The 23317-nt window shown below is 46.1% G+C and overlaps 1 protein-coding gene across 5 annotated transcripts in view; it reads left to right on the top strand.

Annotated features, from left to right (window-relative positions):
• The window catches only part of PTPRO (protein tyrosine phosphatase receptor type O), a 550218-nt gene that overhangs the window by 68275 nt on the left and 458626 nt on the right, over window positions 1–23317 (top strand). For all 5 annotated transcript variants that reach the window (XM_063446603.1, XM_063446604.1, XM_063446607.1 and 2 more), the window contains exons 4-6: window positions 6612–6764; window positions 7024–7434; window positions 8250–8411. In XM_063446603.1, the coding sequence (XP_063302673.1) occupies window positions 6612–6764; window positions 7024–7434; window positions 8250–8411 (726 nt within the window). The remainder of the gene's footprint in view (window positions 1–6611; window positions 6765–7023; window positions 7435–8249; window positions 8412–23317) is intronic.

Below are 23317 nucleotides of genomic sequence, written 5' to 3' on the forward strand. Positions count from 1 at the left end.
CAGAAGAGGAGAGATCTAAGAGACAGGAGGGGAGAGCACTACGGGAAAGGGGGCAGAGAGATCACTGAGGGACAGGGGAGATAATTAAGGGTCAGTGGGGCAGGGGAGAGCACTAAAGGACAGGAGGGGAGAGAGGCTGGGGAAGGGGGGAAAGAGAAGCACAAAGGGGCTGGTAGGACTCAGCTCCAAAACCTCTCTTTTTCACACACACAATGCATCCCTAAACACCAGAAACATGCTTCACTTACACACAGAGAAACACACAATGCATCCATTACACACACACTCAATTCAACCCTTACACACAGACAATGCATCCTTTGAACACATACACATAAACACACAATGCATCCCTTACACACACACACGCAAAAACACACTTCTTCACTTACACACACAGACAAACACACTACATCCCTTACATACACAGAAACACACCTTGCATCCCTTACACATATAAACACTGATTTACCCACTGCATCCCTTACACACAACACATCCCGTATACACAAACACACACTGCTTTCTATCCCTTACACAAAAACACACTGCTTCCACAACACACACACACACTGCATTACAAACTGCATACACTACATTCCATAAGCACACACTTTAGATCCTCTACAATAACACATAACACATCCCCTACACAGGGCGAGAATAAGGGCCCAGTGGGCCTGGTGATGACAATTATGAGGGGCCTAAGTACAGAATCTTATTGACCAAAAACACTAAAACAGTCATACCTCTCAAGCGTTATGTATCTGGTGGAGATGTTGCCGGAAGGAAACTCATAGGATGCAGCTATAAGGAAACTCAGATTCTCTTCAAATATACTAATCTCTCTCTAGTTCATGCTTTCATCTTTCATGTAAATCCATACCCCCTAACAGCAGTGTCCAGTGAAGCAGGAAGTCAATGGGAGGTGTAAAAGGGTGGGCCACTGACGCGGATCATGTAACAAGATCTTCCGAAAGGGCCGAACATGCCCAAAAAGGAGGTGTGTCTGCCCAAAGAATTGGAAGGCTAGCCTGGCATGAATGCATGTCAGGCTGCCTGCCAATCATGCATGCAGGCCAACAGCATTCTGAGCTTGGCTTAAATGTGTCTAATGATGGGCTCGCTCCATGTTTTCTAAGGACTGTCCCCTAGCACTCACATGTCCACTTGTCTCCTTGCCTTCTTACTAGCAGGCAGAAGCTCCTGGTATACAGTCAGAGACTGAGAAAAGGTGGATGTAGTGAGTGTAGAAGAAAGGGAACATACCACAGTGTTAGAGAGACCAAAGTCAGCATTACCTTAACTAATTTCATTTCAGCCAGTCCACACAAGTTTTGTTTCCACACAAGTTTTGTTTCCACACAAGTTTTGTCTCTTAAGTTTCCATACTTAAGCAAGAGTATGTGAAGAGTAGTTAGGGTTGCCACCTTTCTTGGAAAAAAATACAGGCCTTACTAATTTGCATAACTAATTATGTATGTGTGACATCATATGATGTAAATCTCAAAGAGTGACAGAGAAAAATCTGTGAAAACACCAAAAAACTGCTTAGTTTGATTCTGCTGTATAGATGGATTGCTCCCAGTGTCTCCCTGTGTCCCCATGTTACCCATTGTCCCCTAGTGTCTGTGTCCCCATGTCTCCCAGTGTCCCCATGTCACTAGGGGATACTTTTAGACATTTGGACACTGAGACACTTGGGGACACTAAGACTATGTATCACATTGTCTCAGTGCCCCATGTCTCCCAGTGTTCCCATTTCTCTGTGTCCCCATGTCTCCTGGGTACACTGGCAGACATGGGGACACTGGGAGACATGGGGACACTGAGACAACAGGGACACTGGTTGGGAGACATAGGGACACTGAGACACTTGGGGACATTGTGTGTCTCCCAGTGTCCCCAAGTGTCTCAGAGTCCCCATGTCTATGTCCCGATGTGTGTCTGTTTCCCCATGTCTCTGTGTCCGCATGTCTCCCAGCATCCCCTAGTGTCTCAGTGTCCCCTAGTGTTTCAGTGTCCCCATGTGTGTGTGTGTGTGTGTACATGTCTCAGTGTCCCCATGTGTGTCTGTGTCCCTGTGTCTCCATGTGTCCCCAAGTGTCTCAGCGTCCGCAGAGGTCTCCATGTGTCCCCATGTCTCAGAGTATCCCCTAGTGTCTCAGTGTCCCCAAGTCTCCCGGCAGCCTTTACCCCATCCCTCACTTTCCTGAGCTGTAGTCTGTCTCTGCAGGCTGGAATCTGCTGTCTGGACTCTCTGTGCCGTGCAGCTGCTCCCCCGCACATCAGTGAGTAGAGAGATGCAGGTATATGCTCTAACTTCCTATCCCTGCCTCTGTCCACACACACAGTGACCCCTACTGGCTGCTAATGGTATTGCAGAGTAATCTCTGTTTATGCTGAGAAGAATACCGGCATTTGTATTGCCGGTATTACTGCAATATCGGCACCGGCCAGGCAGCCTAAAAAAAAAGGTGAAAAAAAAAGTTGTTGTTTTTTTACATCATTGGGCCTATTCCATGGGCCTGGGCCTGGAGCTGCAGCTCCATTATCCCCTATGTTAATCCGGCCCTGCCCCTACACACTCCACTCTCTGTGAGCGAACTCGTGAGTGGAACATGTAGATGGACTTATGGGTGGGCCTTATGGGCATACTAACCATCAGGCCCTGGGGCCCAGACCCCTGAGCTGTGCAAGGGGCCCCAAAAATGGGGCTGCTTCACGTTCTCACAGAACATTGAATTTTGTGACCACCGTTACAAACAGCCTCCAGGGAGCCTGTTCTACACCAGACCAGTGGAGCCAGACTGCAGCCAGAGCCCATCACCATCCTCATCTGGTTGTAAGTAGGCAATCTGGTATATTATTAGTGACATTACTTTCTAATTTACCTCACATTAAAGGGACACTATAGTCCCCAGAACCACTGTGGTTCTGGTGTCTATAGCCTGTCCCTGCAGGCTTTTTAATGTTAACACACACTGTGTGCAGCACTGGCGTTAGTTCATATGGCAGATCATATGGGTGAGGCATTGTGATGTCACATGGGGGGGCGGCAAATTTTTCTTTTGCCTAGGGTGGCAAAAGTCCTTGCACCGGCCCCGATATGTACAGTATGTGAGTAGGGATGGATGCAGCGCGTGAGGAGTGATGGATACAGTGTTTGAGTGGGGACTGATATGTACAGTATGCAAGGAATAATGGACACAGTGCATGAGGAGTGATGGATGCAGTGTGAGAAGTGAGGGATGCAGTGGTGGTCGAAGCAGTGTGAGGAGTAATAGATGCAGTGTAAGAAGTGAGGGATGCAGTGGGGGCGATGGGTACTGTATGTGAGAGGTGAAGGGCGCAGTAAGTGTGGTTAATGAGTATGTGTTGTGATGGGTGCTGTGAGTGGGGACTGATTAGTGGAGTGGTGTAGTATCAATGGATACAGTGTGTGATGGAAGGTCAAATGCACGGCCTTCTGGAGAGGCGTAAAGGCTAGCCTCCTGCCCACAGGCTATGGACCTGGTCCCAAGAGCCCCTGTTGTCCCTGTGGATGAGTGGCCATGGATGCCCGTATTACAACAGATTGACGGTGCCCAGAGACCCTTTTTCTGCTTTATGTTGTGTTGTTATGAGTGCCTATATTTTTACCTATCCTATTTATTCCTCTGTATTGGATTGAATGTGTTGATTGTCCATTGTTGTATCTGCCTTGGGATATGTAGTGTAATTGGTTACTATCCGAAGTTCATACTGCTTTTGGTTGGCTTGGGATATGTAGTGTAATTGGTTACTATCCGAAGTTCATACTGCTTTTGGTTGGCTTGGGATATGTAGTGTAATTGGTTACAATCCTACGTTTATACTGATATTGGTTGACTTGGGATATGTAGTGTAATTGGTTGCTATCTCAAGTCCATACTGCTATTGGTTGGCTTGTGATATGTAGTGTAATTGGTTACTATCCCAAGTCCATATTGCTACTGGGTACCACTGTAACCCTATTGTATGTAAATGAGGCTTTGGGGGTATAAATAGATGTGATTGTACAAAGGCTCCTTCCCACAAAAGTTTGCCATGAACTTCTGAAGTAGTGTGGAAACTGGCCTCCTGCCCATCGACTATGCTCCGGCTCGGAGAACCCATTCGGAGTTACCATGCCCAGCCATCATTAGCAGCTGGTTCGGCACTTTCCCTTCATTCAAATGGAACCAAACTCTAGCTCCCAGGCGGCCGTTCACTTGAACAAACCCATGAATGGTCCCCACTGTACTTAGCCGCGACCGCTGTGGAACTAATTTTGACATGAGGACTTTGGGATTTCTGGTCACCTCAGCGATACAACTTGATCCGGGGTATTTGAACCACTTTGAGACCCACTAGTAGAGCGCTTTTTGGAGGGAAAGTGCCTGAAAACAAGAGGAACAAAATGTCCCCTTAGAGCCAGGGGGAGCACCCCGTATTTTGGATGCAGGAGCTCCCGAAAGTTGACCGGCAAAAGCACCAAACGACCTAAAACTATTTTGAGCTAGGACCACGTTTGCGGCCAGTCAGAACTTTGCCACGGTGGCATATTCCCTATATTGCATAGATCTGAGTGCTATTTAGACAACTTGGGCACTCAGATCAGGGCTGTTTGGGGATGTATGCCATGTGGGGCTATTGTATGGTTGTTTTTTTTTTTTTTATTCTTTATTTTTTTTGTGCACAAATTAACAAACAGCCTCAGTATACCACAACAACGGTATCAAGATATATAGAGATTCAAGATGCAAAAAGATGTGACATTTGATATTTAGGCACAATGTTTTGTTTTAAGGTAGGATATATATATATCAGGATAGAGAATTCAAGAATAGTAGGCTGAAGAAACTGAACGGACCATTTAGATTACTTAGGACATGAGTAGTCAGATATGTGCTATAAACTTGCACATTAATTTAAAAAAGAGTGAACTGAGTATAACACATTTGCTAGACAAGGATAGGTTAATATACCACTGGCACCAATATCGCCCTTCCAAGGCTAAGGTGTGTAAGGGGAGTATGGTAGAGTAAAAGAAAACAGAAGTATAGATAAAAAGATAAATCAAAAGCATAGAACCATATGCATATTTAGGTAAGGTGGCATCTATGGGTGTATAGCGGGTCTGGTAACTTAAGGGTTTCCAGAACTATAATCACAATAGCCTGGTCCAGGGTGAAAAAGGCCCTCAGCGATCCCAGTCAAGCTTTGTGTCCCTGATATAGGAGAGGAAGCAAACTTGGTGCAGGTACTCGATCGAAGTACAGGAGCTCCATCACACAGTGGTGGATGCAGCATGTGTGGAGTGATGAAAGGAGTGTGCAGAAGCTATGAATGCAGTGTGGGTGAGTGAAGGGTTGATGGATTCAGCGCATGGGATTTATGAGTGTTTTGAGATCGGTTGATTATTGCAGTGAGTTTGGTTGATGGTTGCAGTGAGTTGGGTTCATTGGGTGCAGTGTGTGGGGTTGATGGGTGCAGTGAACTGGGTTGATGGATACAGTGAGTGGGTTAATTGGGTTCAATGATGGGTGCAGTGAGTGGGGTTGATGGATGCAATGAGTGGGTTGATGGTTGCAGTGAGTTGTTTTTTTTTGGGTGCTGTGAGTGAGGTTGATGAATTCAGTGAGTGGGTTCATTGGGTGCAAAGATGGGTGCAGTGCGTGAATTTGGTAGATGCAGTGTGTGGAAAGATGATTGCAGTGATTTGTGTGGAACGATGATTGCAGTGAATGGGGTTGATGGATGCAGTGAGTGGGGTTGATGGTTGCAGTGCGTGGATTGATGGGTGCAGTGCGTGGATTGATGGGTGCAGTATGTTGGATTTATTGGGTGCAGTGAGTTGTGTTTATTGGGTGCAGTGAGTTGGGTTTATTGGGTGCAGTGAGTTGGGTTTATTGGGTGCAGTGAGTGGGTTTATTGGGTGCAGTGAGAAGGGTTGATGGGTGCAAAAAATGGGTTTACTGGGTGCAGTGAGTGGGGTTGATGGATGCAATGTGTGGGTTGATGGGTGCAGTGTGTGGGATGATGGTTACAGTGAGTTGGGTTGATGGATACAGTGAGTTGGGTTGATGGATACAGTGAGTGGGTTATTTTGGTTTGCAATGATGGGTGCAGTGAGTGGGGTTGATGGATGCAGTGAGTTGGGTTGATGGTTGCAGTGAGTTGGGTTGCTGGATACAGTGAGTGGGTTCTTTTGGTTTGCAATGATGGGTGCAGTGAGTGGGGTTGATGGATGCAGTGTGGGGTATGATGGTTGCAGTGTGTTGGGTTGATGGATACAGTGAGTTGGGTTGATGGATACAGGGATTGGGTTCTTTTAGTTTGCAATTATGGGTGCAGTGAGTGGGGTTGATGGATGCAGTGAGTTGGGTTGATGGATACAGTGAGTGGGTTCTTTTGGTTTGCAATGATGGGTGCAGTGAAGGTGTTTGATTGTTGCAGTGAGTGGGGTTAAGGTGGATATCACCACCCGCTGTGTGCCAGCTTGTTCTCTGTGATCCATATGTGGCCGACTAAGGAATGCTGAAGCAAAAGACTCAATTATTTTATGACTGGTTAATTGTAGGTCCATAATGTTGATGTGTTCTTCCCAGATTTCTTTAAGGGAAAAACTGTTTTTAATCACTGGCTCCCTGGCACTTGCTATAGTAACGTAACATTCCAGTTGGTGTCGGAGGTCTCATTTAATAAAAGCACATTGGTGGAATACAGCGGTGTTGGACATAAACCCCGGCAGCACAGGACAGGTAATAAAATATTCTTACATGAAACCTTACTGCAAATGGGCAAAACTGCAAATCACTCCATTTACTAATTTTAGAATTTTTGTAAATAGGTACCTGACCTCTATTATTATATTTCTAACTAGTTATTCAAATAACTCTCGCTGGTGACAGAAAAAGGATTCTCTTATCCCATGATAGGATATGTCGTGTTAAAATGTTTAGTAATGTACAACATAACGTAGTGTTCTTATCGCACCATTTTATTTTCATTATTTTTTAGTTCCTTATCCACCCAGAAATATTTCGATACAAATAATCCTGATAAATGACAGCAATGTGGAGGAGATCAGTGGAAGTAATTCAGGAGAAGTCTTGATAAAACCGGATTATAGGACAGTAACTGAGAATCTTGCAGAGACCAATTCATCTTACTGGAGCAGTTATAATGCTACAAATAATGAAACTATATCTCAGCCATACTGGTGGGGAAACGAACCCATACTGCCAGATGGTGAAGGTTTTATCAATGAAATCCCTTCAGAGTTTGAAAATCCCACCACAATAAGCCCCCTAGCTGCAAATAGTCCAATACGCGCTCATTCACTGTCACAGTTCAAAGTCTCCATAAACTGGCTTCCCCCGAAGGCTCCTTCGGCATTCGATGGCTTCACCATTTATATCCACAGAGAAGGTCAGTATTAATGGTATAATCCATACGGAGGTGTAACTTTCCTACTGATTATCCAGTGTAATATTGGTTACAGTGTTACTCTTGGTGTAATATTCATAGCTGTATTACTCTCTGTATATTATTTGTTACAGTATTACTCTCGATATAATATTTGTTACAGTGTTACTCTCGGTATAATATTCGTAGCTGTATTACTCTCTGTATATTATTTGTTACAGTATTACTCTTGGTGTAATATGTGTTACAGTATTAGTTTTGGTGTAATATTTGTTACAGTATTATGCTTGGTGTAATATTCGTAGCTGTATTACTCTTTGTGTAATATCTGTTACAGTATTACTCTTGGTGTAATATTCGTTAGTATTACTCCTGGAGTAATATTTTTAGCTGTATTACTCTCGGTATAATATTTGTTACAGTGTTACTCTCGGTATAATATTTGTTACAGTATTACTCTTCGTGTAATATTCGTAGCTGTTTTACTCTCTGTATAATATTTGTTACAGTGTTACTCTCGGTATAATATTTGTTGCAGTGTTACTCTCTGTATAATATTTGTTACAGTATTATGCTTGGTGTAATAGTCGTAGCTGTATTACTCTTTGTGTAATATTTGTTACAGTATTACTCTTCGTGTAATATTCGTTAATGTTACTCCTGGTGTAATATTAATTACAGTATTACTCTTGTAATGATACATTGATTCCCCAGGTAAGGATATTGATCTGCTTGGATTTTCCTTGGATTGTTGATGACCTTAATGAATTATTCTCTCTCTGTGAAGCACTGCTTTATTTATTTATTTCACATTTTAGGTAACTCCACAAACCTATTTACAGTTGATGAGAATACTCATGAATTCGTAACGGAGCTGAAAGAACCAGGAAAATACAAGTTATCAATGACATCTTTTAGCTCCTCTGGTTCGTGTGATGTTCGAGAAAGCAACATTGCAAAAGCCCTCAGCTTTTATATCAGTGAGTTAACTTTTCCACTAAAAGTGATCATTCGGAGAATAAATAATGCTATTGAATGTTAAATGGCATAGATTGGGTTCATGAAAACATCAGAGTATGTGTTTTGTACTGTATTGGTTCACGAAAAGTTCATTGTTTCTGAGTACTGTAACGGAATCCTTCTGTTGATGGATGCTTCCTAGCTTGCGCCGAGGACCACAAGCACTGCACTGGACACCACAACCACCGCAGACTCCACAACCGCTGTAGCTTAACTGGAGCTGCGCCGTCTCCCGTCCACCCTGGAATCAGCTTCTGTCCTCCAGGACCATGTGGGGAAGACCTCTCCTCCAGGAGAGCATATCAGGAACAAGAGCTAAGTGATTAAAGCTCAAGGGAGTATGCAGAGCATAGCAATCCCCAGTGTGATATAGCAGTTCCCTCCAATAACAAGACAAGGCTACGTATTGAGGGTCAAGAAGATCTGATGTTTAATGGCAGGTACTCTGCTTTTATGCAGTGCTCCCCTGCAAGGGAGACGCCCACAGGCAATTAGGCATTAACCAACCAGATAACGGTTACATCCCACGGATTCCCTCCCCTCTGCTTGGGAGATAATTGAGTTTCTTACTGTATCTACTCAATTATCTCCAAGCTAAAACTAATACTTTTTATAAATTTCTATAACTTTCTCATTTTGCATCATTTTACATTTTTATGAACAACACAACTTGTGGAACAACATATTCAAAATTCGTGAAAATCCATCCAGTGGTTCCAGAAATATTAAAAAGTCTCTTTGGACCGACCGCACACCTGTTTGCATGCCCAAAACAGTTCCACAGATTCAGGCTGTGTGGCTCTAATTCTTCAGGCTCTAATTCTGCCCTGAAAAGTAACAAAGTCCCATCCGAAGGCGGCGTTCGAATCGTTGAACGCACTTCGACTTCTGTCGAAGTGGAACCGGGGTCGCGTTTTAGCAGTGTTCAATAGTATAATGGAGGTCTATTTTACGCCAAAATGACAAAGTCACGTTCGAACGTGTGTTCGAATCTTCAAACGGGACTTAGTCTCCAGCCGCAGTGTCGAAGGGCAGGGGAAGGTACAGGTCTGCGGTGTTCGTTCAAATGTGTGGCCGATTTCCGTTCCAGGGATTTGACAGCACACACCGCTGACCGCGTTCGACTGCATTAAAATGGCCGCCGCCACGTGTTCAACTGTCTAATGGCGGCCACTTCGACTACTTCGACTACTTCGGCACTTCGGCACTTCGACTGCATCCGAAGTGCCAGTTAAAAAGTACAAACCCTTTCTTTGTACAACACAGTTAAAGGGCCAGAAATAGTAGAATAAAAATCCATGATGCCCAAATACAATTCTTCAAGGGCAATACATCCCAGGGCCATAGTCGCAGAGCAGGAGGCTAGCAATAAGTCCCCTCTCTAATGCCCAGTGGCAAATGGCAGTTTGTCACAAGTACTATAGGGTATCCAGCCATAAATGTTGAGAAGAATAATGAGTACTATGGATAATGGTGGAATTAAATACTATGAGGGGCAATTAGGGGTATTAGGCCAAGAAAACCTAGGGTATTCAGTGTCCACTACAATCCTGAAGGACTCATCTGATCTCTGCTGTAAGGACAGCACCCCGAAAAGCCCTTTTTAGGGCTAGAACATCAGTCTGCTTTTTTTTCCTTTTTTTTTTGTGTAATGTAATTGCAGTTGCCTGCCTGCCAGCTTCTGTGTCAGGCTCACAGTGGATACTGTGCCCACTTGCCCAGTGCCACCACTCATATCTGGTGTCACAATAGCTTGCATTTAAAAACCAAAAAATTTTTTTCACTGTAATAGATTGAATAGCAGTTAGTTGTCTGCAAGCGTCTGGGTGTCAGGCCTTCAGCGTGTACTCTGCCAACCTCTGCCAGTGTACTTTGCCACTCATATCTGGTGTCACAAAAGCGTGCCTTTAAAAAGAAAAAAAAGTTTTTCACTGTAAGCTAATAGCAGTCAGTGTCCTTCAAGCGGGTGTCAGGCCTTCAGCGTGTACTCTGCCAACCTCTGCCAGTCCACTTTGCCACTCATATCTGGTGTCACAATAGCGTGACTTTAAAAAGAAAAAAAAGTTTTTCACTGTAAGCTAATAGCAGTCAGTGTCCTTCAAGCAGGTGTCAGGCCTTCAGCGTGTACTCTGCCAACCTCTGCCAGTCCACTTTGCCACTCATATCTGGTGTCACAATAGCGTGACTTTAAAAAGAAAAAAAAGTTTTTCACTGTAAGCTAATAGCAGTCAGTGTCCTTCAAGCGGGTGTCAGGCCTTCAGCGTGTACTCTGCCAACCTCTGTCAGTGTACTTTGCCACTCATATCTGGTGTCACAATAGCGTGCCTTTAAAAAGAAAAACGTTTTTCACTGTAAGCTAATAGCAGTCAGTGTCCTTCAAGCGGGTGTCAGGCCTTCAGCGTGTACTCTGCCAACCTCTGCCAGTCCACTTTGCCACTCATATCTGGTGTCACAATAGCGTGCCTTTAAAAAGAAAAAAAGTTTTTCACTGTAAGCTAAAAGCGGTCAGTGTCCTTCAAGCCGGTGGGACAGGCCTTCAGCATGTACACTGCCAATCTCTGCCAGTCCACTTTGCCACTCATATCTGGTGTCACAATAGCGTGCCTTTAAAAAGAATAAAAGTTTTTCACTGTAAGCTAATAGCAGTCAGTGTCCTTCAAGCGGGTGTCAGGCCTTCAGCGTGTACTCTGCCAACCTCTGCCAGTGTACTTTCCCACTCATATCTGGTGTCACAATAGCGTGCCTTTAAAAAGAAAAACAGTTTTTCACTGTAAGCTAATAGCAGTCAGTGTCCTTCAAGCGGGTGTGTCAGGTCTTCAGCGTGTACTCTGCCAACCTCTGCAAGTGCACATTGCCACTCATATCTGGTGTCACAATAGCGTGCATTTAAAAAGTAGTATTATTCCTATCAGTTTAATCCCTGTTAAGTGCCTTTTTTTTGGTTTGGTTTTTGAAGCCACAGTGCAGCACCAGAGGCTCGAAAAATTAGGCATGTACACATGCCTGAAAAATTAGGTATTGTTGCAGCCGCTGCTGTAGCAGCGGCCAGAAAAATTGATGTTTGTTTCCCAGGCAGAAAGGACCCTAAAACATTGCGGCTTGAACCCTATTTGGTGGCGCCTACAGCGTGTACTCTGCCAACCTCTGCCAGTGCACATTGCCACTCATATCTGGTGTCACAATAGCGTGCATTTAAAACCAAAAAACTTTTTTCACTGTTATAGATTGAATAGCAGTTACTTGTCTTCAAGCGGGGAGCCTACAGCGTGTACTCTGCCAACCTCTGCCAGTGCACATTGCCACTCTTATCTGGTGTCGCAATAGATTGCATTTAAAAACCAAAAAACTTTTTTCACTGTTATAGATTGAATAGCAGTTAGTTGTCTTCAAGCAGGTGTGTCAGGCCTACAGTGTGTACTCTGCCAACCTCTGCCACTGCACAGTGCCACTCATATCTGGTCTCACAGTAGCTTGCACGCATAGTACCACAAATCCAAAAAATAATGACAGGCAGAGGCAGGCCACCCTGCAGGGGCCATCGTGGTCATGGTGCTGTGATTCCCTTTTGCCCTAGAATAATGTCCAGTTTTCAGAGGCCACGTACCCTGAACTTGAAAAGTTCTGAGTACATAGTTGACTGGCTATCACAGGACACCCAATCTTCTACAGCTTCCGCTCGGAACCTTGATGCACCATCCTCCTCCAGCTTAGCTTCGGGCACCTCTCAAGATACCATTCACCCGCCTGCCGCCACCACCAACACTAGCACCACAGCCGCTTCACTTTATCTGTCAGTGGAGTTATTTACACATCCGTTTGAAGAAATGAGTGATGCACAACCATTATTGCTACAGGATGTAGATAACAGGGATATGTCTCAGTCAGGCAGCATTACACACATGGACATACAGTGTGATGATGATGATGATGTTGTACCCGCTGCTGCTTCCTTTGCTGAGTTGTCAGATACAAGTGAAGCGGTTGATGATGATGTTGCGTCAATGGATGTCACGTGGGTGCCCGCTCGGCAAGAAGAAGAACAGGGCGAAAGTTCAGATGGGGAGACAGAGAGGAGGAGGAGACGAGTTGGAAGCAGGGGGAGGTCGTCACAAGGAGTTAGTGGCACAGTCAGACAGCATGCATCGGCACCCGGGGTCAGCCCGACAGCACGCCAATCAACGCATGATGTGTCCACCACCAGAATGCCGTCATTGCAGAGCTCAGCAGTGTGGCTTTTTTTTGTGTGTCTGCCTCTGACAACAGCGATGCCATTTGCAACCTGTGCCAAAAGAAACTGAGTCGTGGGAAGTCCAACACCCACCTAGGTACAACTGCTTTGCGTAGGCATATGATCGCACATCACAAACGCCTATGGGATCAACACATGAGTACAAGCAGCACACAAACTCAAAGCCGCCATCCTCCTCCTGGTCCAGCATCTTCAGCCACGTCAACCACTGCTGTCCTCCTTGCACCCTCTCATCTATCCGCCAGTCCGTCTCTCGCCTTGAGCAGTTCCCGCTCATCTGCCCACAGTCAGGTGTCTGTCAAGGACATGTTTGAGTGTAAGAAGCCAATGTCAGAAAGTCACCCCCTTGCCCAGCGTCTGACAGCTGGCTTGTCTGAACTATTAGCCCGTCAGCTTTTACCATACAAGCTGGTTGAGTCTGAGGCGTTCAAAAAATGTGTAGCTATTGGGACACCGCAGTGGAAGGTACCCGGACAAAATTTATTTTCACAAAAGGCAATCCCCAACCTGTACTTGATTGTGCAAAAGGAAGTAATGGCATGTCTGGCACACAGTGTTGGGGCAAGGGTCCATCTGACCACTGATACCTGGTCTGCAAAGCATGGTCAGGGCAGGTATATCACCTACACTGCGCATTGGGTAAACCTGCTGACGGCTGCCAAACATGGAATGCATGGCTCTGCAGAGGAGTTGGTGACACCGCCACGACTTGCAGGCAGGCCTGCTGCCACCTCCTCTACTCCTCCTACTCCATCCTCTTCCATAACCTCCTCGGCTGAGTCCTCTTCTGCTGCTGCGTCTTGCTCCACATCAATGGCACCCCCCCAGCTCCCTAGGTACTATTCCACATCCCGGATACGCCAGTGTCACGCCGTCTTGGGTTTGACTTGCTTGAAAGCAGAGAGTCACACCGGACAAGCACTCCTGTCCACCCTGAACGCACAGGTGGAAAAGTGGCTGACTCCGCAGCAACTGGATATCGGCAAAGTGGTTTGTGACAACGGAACAAATTTGTTGGCGGCATTTAAGTTGGGCAAGTTGACACATGTGCCGTGCATGGCACATGTGTGTAATCTGATCGTACAACGCTTTGTGCATAAGTACACAGGCTTACAGGACGTCCTGAAGCAGGCCAGGAAGGTGTGTGTCCATTTCAGGCGTTCCTACATGGCCATCGCGCACTTTGCAGATATCCAGTGGTTAAACAACATGCCAGTGAGGCGCTTGATTTGCGACAGCCCGACACGTTGGAATTCAACGCTGTAACGGACCGTTTCACTTACAAGAGGATAAAACCCCGTTTAGGCGATATCCCGCTTTTCCATAGACCAGCAGCTACTACAATCACCAACCTTCCAAACTCCAATACACGAACCCTGGAATCAGCCGAACAGGAAAAGCATACAATCCGCTTACACTCCTGGCAGTCAGCATACAATCCAATTCCCCCAAAAACGAGACGACACATCGGTTTGATGGTCAAGCAGAATCTCAGGTCTGGAACACCCAGCCTGCTTTTTATTACAGTTGTGCACATACAGGACACACCCAGGGGGAGGCATACAACAACCAATCAAGTAACAATACAACCTACACATCCCCTCCCCTCAGATAAGCTATTAACATAATTATTACATACAGTAAAATACAGTTTCCACACATACTCTGTAACTTTAAAACCATACATCACATTCACATAAAAATACATATCCACAATCAATCAATTCAGGGGAACAACGTATTAAAAAATGGCATGAATCAGACCAGGGGTTCAAAAGTTAGTAAAAGTATCTTTTGTTCCCCCTGGCTGGCAGTATTTTAATCTGTAAAAGTAAAACATCCCCACAATGCATAATGGCTTCCTCCCTTCTGCCCTGGAGATAATTGGAGAAGTAATCCAATTATCTCCCAGGTCAAAGACAAACTCCATTACACATGTGGGGACCTAAATACAGGATTATGTTTTAAAATATATAAAGTCACTTTTTATACATTACACACAGACATGTAACATATCCCCAGATAGCTCAGGTCTGCGTGCACATTATTAGGTGAATGGCACGCAGACCACACAAGTACAGTCTAATTGCCATGGAGCCAAAGTCTTTCCCATAGTCTTTCATTATATGAATAGGCTCCATGGCATAGCTATCTGGGGGTATCACTGCTCACACAGGGCAAGTACCGAATGGCCCCACTGTGTTTAAAGGGCCAGAATGAGTGACATGCACTCTGTTAGGGCCGAATACATTTTGTAGAAGGGCCCAATCTCCCAGGGCCATAGTCCAAAGGCAAGAGGCGGGCAAGCAGCCCCCTCCAAGGACACGTGGCGAGGTCGGTTTCGCCACACTTCTCCCCTTTACCCCCCAGACTAACAGGGTATCTGACCTCCTGCCGGTCAGTGCCCTGGTTAGTCCAGCAACCCACCCACGAAGCACAAACAGCAGTACCTCCCACCCACAATAAATGTTTACTCCACCTGGATAAAGTAGCAGCTTGTCCAGGTTCAGGTTCCTCACCACGGCTGTGCGGGGAGCTGGTAGACTGCCTTGGTGGGTTGCTGAGTGGGCAGAGACCAGCGGTACTCTTCCCTGGTGCCAGCGCTACCACGGAAGTAGCCTGATTGGAGCCTGGTTGTGGGAGGGGGAGACCGACCGTCTCCCCTCTGGGTACACAGCTCTGGGGCTGGGGAACAGGACCGACCGTCCCTACCCCTTGGGCTGTAAGCGCAGAGACTAAGGTCCCATCTGCACAGTTGCGGGGCTCAACATCTCCCCTTGGTGGGATAGGCTGCCGCTGGGGAGAGGGGTTAACACGCTCCTCTCCCTGACACTCTCTCTGCTGGCGGAGAGGGGGACCAGCTGTCTCCCCTTTCATTATTTTGTCCTGCTGCTGGGGTGTGAGACTGACGGTCTCTGCTCCCTGTAGGACACACTGCCGCTGGGGAGGAAGGATGACACCTTCAGCTCCCTGGGATACACACTGTCGCTGGGGAGGAAGGATGGCACCCTCAGCTCCCTGGGGTACATACTGCTGCCGGGGAGGAAGGATTGCACCCTCAGCTCCCTGGGGTACACACTGCCGCTGGGGAGGAAGGACGACACCTTCGGCTCTCTGGGTTACACATTGCCGCTGGGAAAGACGGACGACACCATCAGCTCCCTGGGGTACACACTGCCGCTGGGGAGGAAGGACGGCACCTTCTGCTCCCTGGGGTACACACTGCCACTGGGGAGGAAGGACGGCACCTTTCGCTCCCCGGGATACACACTTCCGCTGGGGAGGAAGGATTGCACCTTCAGCTCCCTGGGGTACACACTGCCGCTGGGGAGGAAGGACGACACCTTTAGCTCCCTGGGATACACACTGCCGCTGGGGAGGAAGGACGGCACCTTCAGCTCCCTGGGATACACACTGCCGCTGGGGAGGAAGGATTGCACCTTCAGCTCCCTGGGGTACACACTGCCGCTGGGGAGGAAGGACGACACCTTCAACTCCCTAGGATACACACTGCCGCTGGGGAGGAAGGACGACACCTTCAGCTCCCTGGGATACACACTGCCGCTGGGGAGGAAGGATTGCACCTTCAGCTCCCTGGGGTAAACACTGCCGCTGGGGAGGAAGGACGGCACCTTCTGCTCCCTGGGACACACACTGCCGCTGAGGAGGAAGGATGGCACCTTCAGCTCCCTGGGATACACACTGCCGCTGGGGAGGAAGGATTGCACCTTCAGCTCCCTGGGGTACACACTGCCGCTGGGGAGGAAGGCCTGCACCTTCAGCTCCCTGGGACTTACTCTGCCGCTGGGGAGGAAGGACGACACCTTCAGCTCCCTGGGATACAATCTGCTGCTGGGGAGGAAGGACGGCACCTTCAGCTCCCTGGGATACACACTGCCGCTGGGGATCCTCGCAGGACCAGTCTAGGAGGTCCGCTACCTCGGGTACCGCTGGTTGCTGTTGGGGAAGAGGGCCGGTTGTCTCTTCCCGGGCCTCATTGATGAGTCGCAGGTAATCCCACTCCAGGTTCCATTCCTGGGTGACCAAATACCGTAGGTCTGCCTCAAGGTCAATAGCGCTAGGGAGACCCAGCATGTCTTCTCGGTCGTAACACAGGTCCCAAAAACGAGAGTCGGTAGCTGTCCCAAAATCCTCATCTTCGATATTATCCCAAAATAGGCCAGGGCCAGCGTAATCTCCACCTTCTGGGAACTCATACTCTGCCATCTCGGGGACACACTGAGCTGCGTACCACTGTATCGCCTGGTATGCGTCGTCGAGCACCAGTTCTCCATATACTAAGATCTCGAGTCTAGTCACCCACGCTTCTTCGGTCTTTTTCCTCAGGAGGGGCATCCGCTCTGCCATTCGAGCCAGGATTCGCTGCCTTCTGCTGCGGCGCCGATCCCCTCTTGAATACTGTAGGGCTTCGTCCCACAATCTGGCTCTGGCAGTCTCTCTGTACATCAACATGTCCTCTTCTGACACTGCTCCAGACCTCCGGAATACGGAACCGTACAATCTATCCTGCAACTTCTCCTCCATTTTCTGAGTTCCTTTGTAGATAGGGTCGCTGTACGGGTACTAGCGTTGCCCTCAATTTGTAATCCAGGAATGGTGTTGTCTGTAGCTGTCCCTCTGGTTGTAGGAACGATCCCGCCGCTTGCCACCAATTGTAACGGACCGTTTCACTTACAAGAGGATAAAACCCCGTTTAGGCGATATCCCCCTTTTCCATAGACCAGCAGTAACTACAATCACCAACCTTCCGAACTCCAATACACGAACCCTGGAATCAGCCGAACAGGAAAAGCATACAATCCGCTTACACTCCTGGCAGTCAGCATACAATCCAATTCCCCCAAAAACGAGACGACACATCGGTTTGAGGGTCAAGCAGAATCTCAGGTCTGGAACACCCAGCCTGCTTTCTATTACAGTTCTGCACATACAGGACACACCCAGGGGGAGGCATAAAACAACCAATCAAGTAACAATACAACCCACACATCCCCTCCCCTCAGATAAGCTATTAACATAATTATTACATACAGTAAAATACAGTTTCCACACATACTCTGTAACTTTAAAACCATACATCACATTCACATAAAAATACATATCCACAATCAATCCATTCAGGGGAACAACATATTAAAAAATGGCATGAATCAGACCAGGGGTTCAAAAGTTAGTAAAAGTATCTTTTGTTCCCCCTGGCTGGCAGTATTTTAATCTGTAAAAGTAAAACATCCCCACAATGCATCATGGCTTCCTCCCTTCTGCCCTGGAGATAATTGGAGAAGTAATCCAATTATCTCCCAGGTCAAAGACAAACTCCATTACACTTGTGGGGACCTAAATACAGGATTATGTTTTCAAATATATAAAGTCACTTTTTATACATTACACACAGACATGTAACATATCCCCAGATAGCTCAGGTCTGCGTGCACATTATTAGGTGAATGACACGCAGACCACACAAGTACAGTTTAATTGCCATGGAGCCAAAGTCTTTCCCATAGTCTTTCATTATATGAATAGGCTCCATGGCATAGCTATCTGGGGGTATCACTGCTCACACAGGGCAAGTACCGAATGGCCCCACTGTGTTTAAAGGGCCAGAATGAGTGACATGCACTCTGTTAGGGCCGAATACGTTTTGTAGAAGGGCCCAATCTCCCAGGGCCATAGTCCAAAGGCAAGAGGCGGGCAAGAAGCCCCCTCCAAGGACACGTGGCGAGGTCGCTTTCGCCACAAACGCTCCTAATGTTCGACCGCCTGCTCCAACAAGAAAAAGCCGTTAATGAATATTTGTATGACCGGGGGGCTAGGACAGCCTTTGGGGAGCTGGGAATTTTTTTGCCACGTTACTGGACGCTCATGCGCAATGCCTGTAGGCTCATGCGTCCTTTTGAGGAGGTGACAAACCTAGTCAGTCGCACCGAAGGCACCATCAGCGACATCATACCATTTGTTTTCTTCCTGGAGCATGCCCTGCGAAGAATGCTGGATCAGGCCGTAGATGAGCGTAAAGAGGAAGAGGAAGAGTTGTGGTCACCATCACCACCAGAAACAGTCTTATCAGCATAGCTTGCTGGACCTGCGGCAACGCTGGAAGAGGATTGTGAGGAAGAGGAGTCAGAGGAGGAATGTGGCTTTGAGGAGGAGGAGGAAGACCAACCACAACAGGCATCCCAGGGTGCTCGTTGTCACCTATCTGGTACCCGTGGTGTTGTACGTGGCTGGGGGGAAGAACATACCTTCATTGAGATCACTGAGGAGGAGGAACGGGAAATGAGTAGCTCGGCATCCAACCTTGTGCAAATGGGGTCTTTCATGCTGTCGTGCCTGTTGAGGGACCCTCATATAAAAAGGCTGAAGGAGAACGACCTGTACTGGGTGTCCACGCTACTAGACCCCCGGTATAAGCAGAAAGTGGCTGAAATGTTACCAAATTACAACAAGTCGGAAAGGATGCAGCATTTGCAAAATAAATTAAAAAGTATGCTTTACACAGCGTATAAGGGTTATGTCACAGCACAATGGGAATCTAACAGGGGAAGAGGTGAAAGTAATCCTCCTCCTCCCACAACCACGCCGGCAAGAACAGGGCGCTTTAAAGACGTGTTGTTGATGGAGGACATGCGGAGCTTTTTAAGTCCTACGCATCGCCACAGCCCTTCGGGATCCTCCCTCAGAGAACGACTCGACCGACAGGTAGCAGACTACCTCGCCTTAACTGCAGATATCGACACTCTGAGGAGCGATGAACCCCTTGACTACTGGGTGTGCAGGCTTGACCTGTGGCCTGAGCTATCCCAATTTGCGATAGAACTTCTGGCCTGCCCCACTTCAAGTGTCCTGTCAGAAAGGACCTTCAGTGCAGTAGGAGGTATTGTCACTAAGAAGAGAAGTCGCCTAGGTCAAAAAAGTCTAGATTACCTCACCTTTATTAAGATGAATGAGGGATGGATCCCGAAGGGACTGACAGTGTGTGATACATTCGACTAAAAAAGGCCTGATGAGATGAGCTGCCTTGGGCAAAAAATGGTCCACACGCTGCTGTATTTTAGCTCTGAATGCCGGTTGACTTGCGTGACTTATCCGCCAACAACTAGGGTTCAAGCCGCAATGTTTTAGGGCACTTTCTGCCTGGGAAACAAACATCAATTTTTCTGGCCGCTGCTACTGCAGCGGCTGCAACAATACCTAATTTTTCAGGCATGTGTACATGCCTAATTTTTCGGGCCTCTGGGGCTGCACTGTGGCTTCAAAAACCAAACCAAAAAAAAGGCACATAGCAGGGATTAAACTGATAGGAATAGTACTACTTAACACACCACTCCTATCTGGTGGCACATTAGATTGCACGCGCAGTGCCCCAAATTTGAAGTAGGAGGACCGACCAAGCATCTTTTTCCATCTCCCAGTTCCTAAAATCGATGCCATATATACGTCCCCTGATAGGGCGCCAGCTCGTTATTCTCTTGGGCGCCAGCTCGTTATTCTCTTTTTTACTTCACTAGGGACACTTTACTGCACTATGGGCACTTAGACCCACTCTTTGTCTTGCACAGTGTTATTCCTAGCCAGCATCTGTGATGGGAAATCAGGCAGTCATCTAAACGTTTAGATTGAGCTTTAGCTTAGAACACCCTTGAAGGTGTTTAAGGAGATTAGGGCTAGTTTAGAGGATTCTTCTTAGACCTCTCTGAGTCTTTATAGCCCTTCTACCTATCCAGCATTTCTGGAAACTAGCTAAGATAAAGGGTGGCTGTGTGTCTGTGATACATTTAACTTTATATCACCTTATTGACACTTTATCACTCCGGTCTCCATACTCTCTGCCTATACCCATCTATTTAGAGGGAATTTCCTTGCCCCTGCCAATATTATATAATAGGTAATAGTATTACCATTATTACATAATTAGCCACTATAGGGGAATGAGTATAGTATCCCTTTGTTATTTCTAAATGATACAATAAAGACATTTGTCCATTACTAAATTTACTTAGACCTAGGGTGCGCTATGCCTTTAAATATTCTATAAAAATTCAGTATACTGAGTAAAACGTATATATAAATTGATTAATACATCTATCTCAAATGTAAATAAAAGAATTAAAAAAAAATGTGAAGCCAAATCCAACACAAAACTAGTCATCGCATACAACGTCTTTGCCCCGCCCACTGGAGGAAATACTGACATGTTCTCAGAGAATCAAAATTCTACTCACCTCATCTAAGTTCTGTATGCTACTAGCTGGTTCACCCTACATCAGCCGGATCAGAGGCAAATTCTGTAGCTGTACTGGTTCTCTGTCAATTCAGGGGCATTTGTCAAACTGTATGCTGAGTTCAGAGACACGCTTTATGCTGAATTCAGAGACGAGCCTTATGCTGAATCCAGAAACAAACTGTATGCTGAATTTGGAGAAGACCTGAATGCTGAATTCAGAGACAAGCTTTATGTCGAATTCAGAGACGAGCTTTATCCTGAATTCAGAGACGAGCCTTATGCTGAATCCAGAGACAAACTGTATGCTGAATTTGGAGAAGACCTGTATGCTGAATTCAGAGACGACCTTTAAGCTGAATTCAAAGACGAGCTTTATGCTGAATTCAGAGACGAGCCTTATGCTGAATCCAGAAACAAACTGTATGCTAAATTTGGAGACCTGTATGCTGAATTCAGAGACGAGCTTTATGTTGAATTCAGAGACAAGCTTTATGTTGAATTCAGAGACGAGCTTTATGCTGAATCCAGAGACAAACTGTATGCTGAATTTAGAGATGAGCTATATGCTGAATTTAGAGATGAGCTGTATGCTGAATTCAGAGACAAGCTTTATGCTGAATTCAGAGACGAGCCTTATGCTGAATCCAGAAGCAAACTGTATGCTGAATTTGGAGAAGACCTGAATGCTGAATTCAGAGACAAGCTTTATGTTGAATTCAGAGACGAGCTTTATCCTGAATTCAGAGACGAGCCTTATGCTGAATCCAGAGACAAACTGTATGCTGAATTTGGAGAAGACCTGTATGCTGAATTCAGAGACGACCTTTAAGCTGAATTCAAAGACGAGCTTTATGCTGAATTCAGAGACGAGCCTTATGCTGAATCCAGAAACAAACTGTATGCTAAATTTGGAGACCTGTATGCTGAATTCAGAGACGAGCTTTATGTTGAATTCAGAGACGAGCTTTATGTTGAATTCAGAGACGAGCTTTATGCTGAATCCAGAGACAAACTGTATGCTGAATTTAGAGATGAGCTATATGCTGAATTTAGAGATGAGCTGTATGATGAATTCAGAGACGAGCTGTATGCTGAATTCAGAGACGAGCCTTATGCTGAATTTGGAGACAAACTGAATGCTGAATTTGGAGACAAGCTGTATGCTGAATTCAGAGATGAGCCTTATGCTGAATCCAGAGACAAACTGTATGCTGAATTCAGAGACAAGCTGTATGCTGAATTTGGAGATGAGCTGTATGCTGAATTCAGAGACGAGTTGTATGCTGAAATCAGAGACAAACTGTATGCTGAATTTAGAGACAAGCTGTATTCTGAATTTGGAGATGAGCTGTATGCTGAATTTGGAGACACGCTATATGCTGAATTTGGAGACACGCTATCTGCTGAATTTGGAGACACGCTATATGCTGAATTTGGAGACAAGTTGTATGCTGAATTTGGAGATGAGCTGTATGTTGAATATGGAGACAAGCTTTATGCTGAATTCAGAGACAAGCTTTATGCTGAATCCAGAGACAAGCTGTATGCTGAATTCAGAGACGAGCTGTATGCTGAATTCAGAGACAAGCCTTTATGCTGAATCCAGAGACAAACTGAATGCTGAATTTAGAGACAAGCTGTATGCTGAATTTGGAGATGACCTGTATGCTGAATTTGGAGAAGACCTGTATGTTGAATTCGGAGACGAGCTTTATGTTGAATTCAGAGACGAGCTTTATGCTGAATTCAGAGACGACCTTTAATCTGAATTCAGAGACGAGCTTTATGCTGAATTCAGAGACGAGCCTTATGCTGAATCCAGAGACAAACTGTATGCTGAATTTGGAGAAGACCCGTATGCTGAATTTGGAGAAGACCTTTATGCTGAATTCAGAGACAAGCTTTATGCTGAATGCAGAGACGAGCCTTACGCTGAATTTGGAGACAAACTGTATGCTGAATTTGGAGACAAGTTGTATGCTGAATTTGGAGATGAGCTGTATGCTGAATTCAGAGATGAGCTGTATGCTGAATTCAGAGACGAGCCTTATGCTGAATTTGGAGACAAACTGTATGCTGAATTTGGAGACAAGCTGTATGTTGAATTTGGAGATGAGCTGTATGCTGAATTTGGAGAAGACCTGTATGCTGAATTCAGAGACGAGCTTTATGTTGAATTCAGAGACGAGTCTTATGCTGAATCCAGAGACAAACTGTATGCTGAATTTGGAGATGAGCTGTATGCTGAATTTGGAGATGAGCTGTATGCTGAATTTGGAGACAAGCTGTATGCTGAATTTGGAGACAAGCTGTATGCTGAATTTGGAGACAAGCTGTATGCTGAATTTGGAGAAGACCTGTATGCTGAA

Source organism: Pelobates fuscus, chromosome 3 (genome assembly GCF_036172605.1).
Source record: "Pelobates fuscus isolate aPelFus1 chromosome 3, aPelFus1.pri, whole genome shotgun sequence".
NCBI classification, from domain to species: domain Eukaryota; kingdom Metazoa; phylum Chordata; class Amphibia; order Anura; family Pelobatidae; genus Pelobates; species Pelobates fuscus.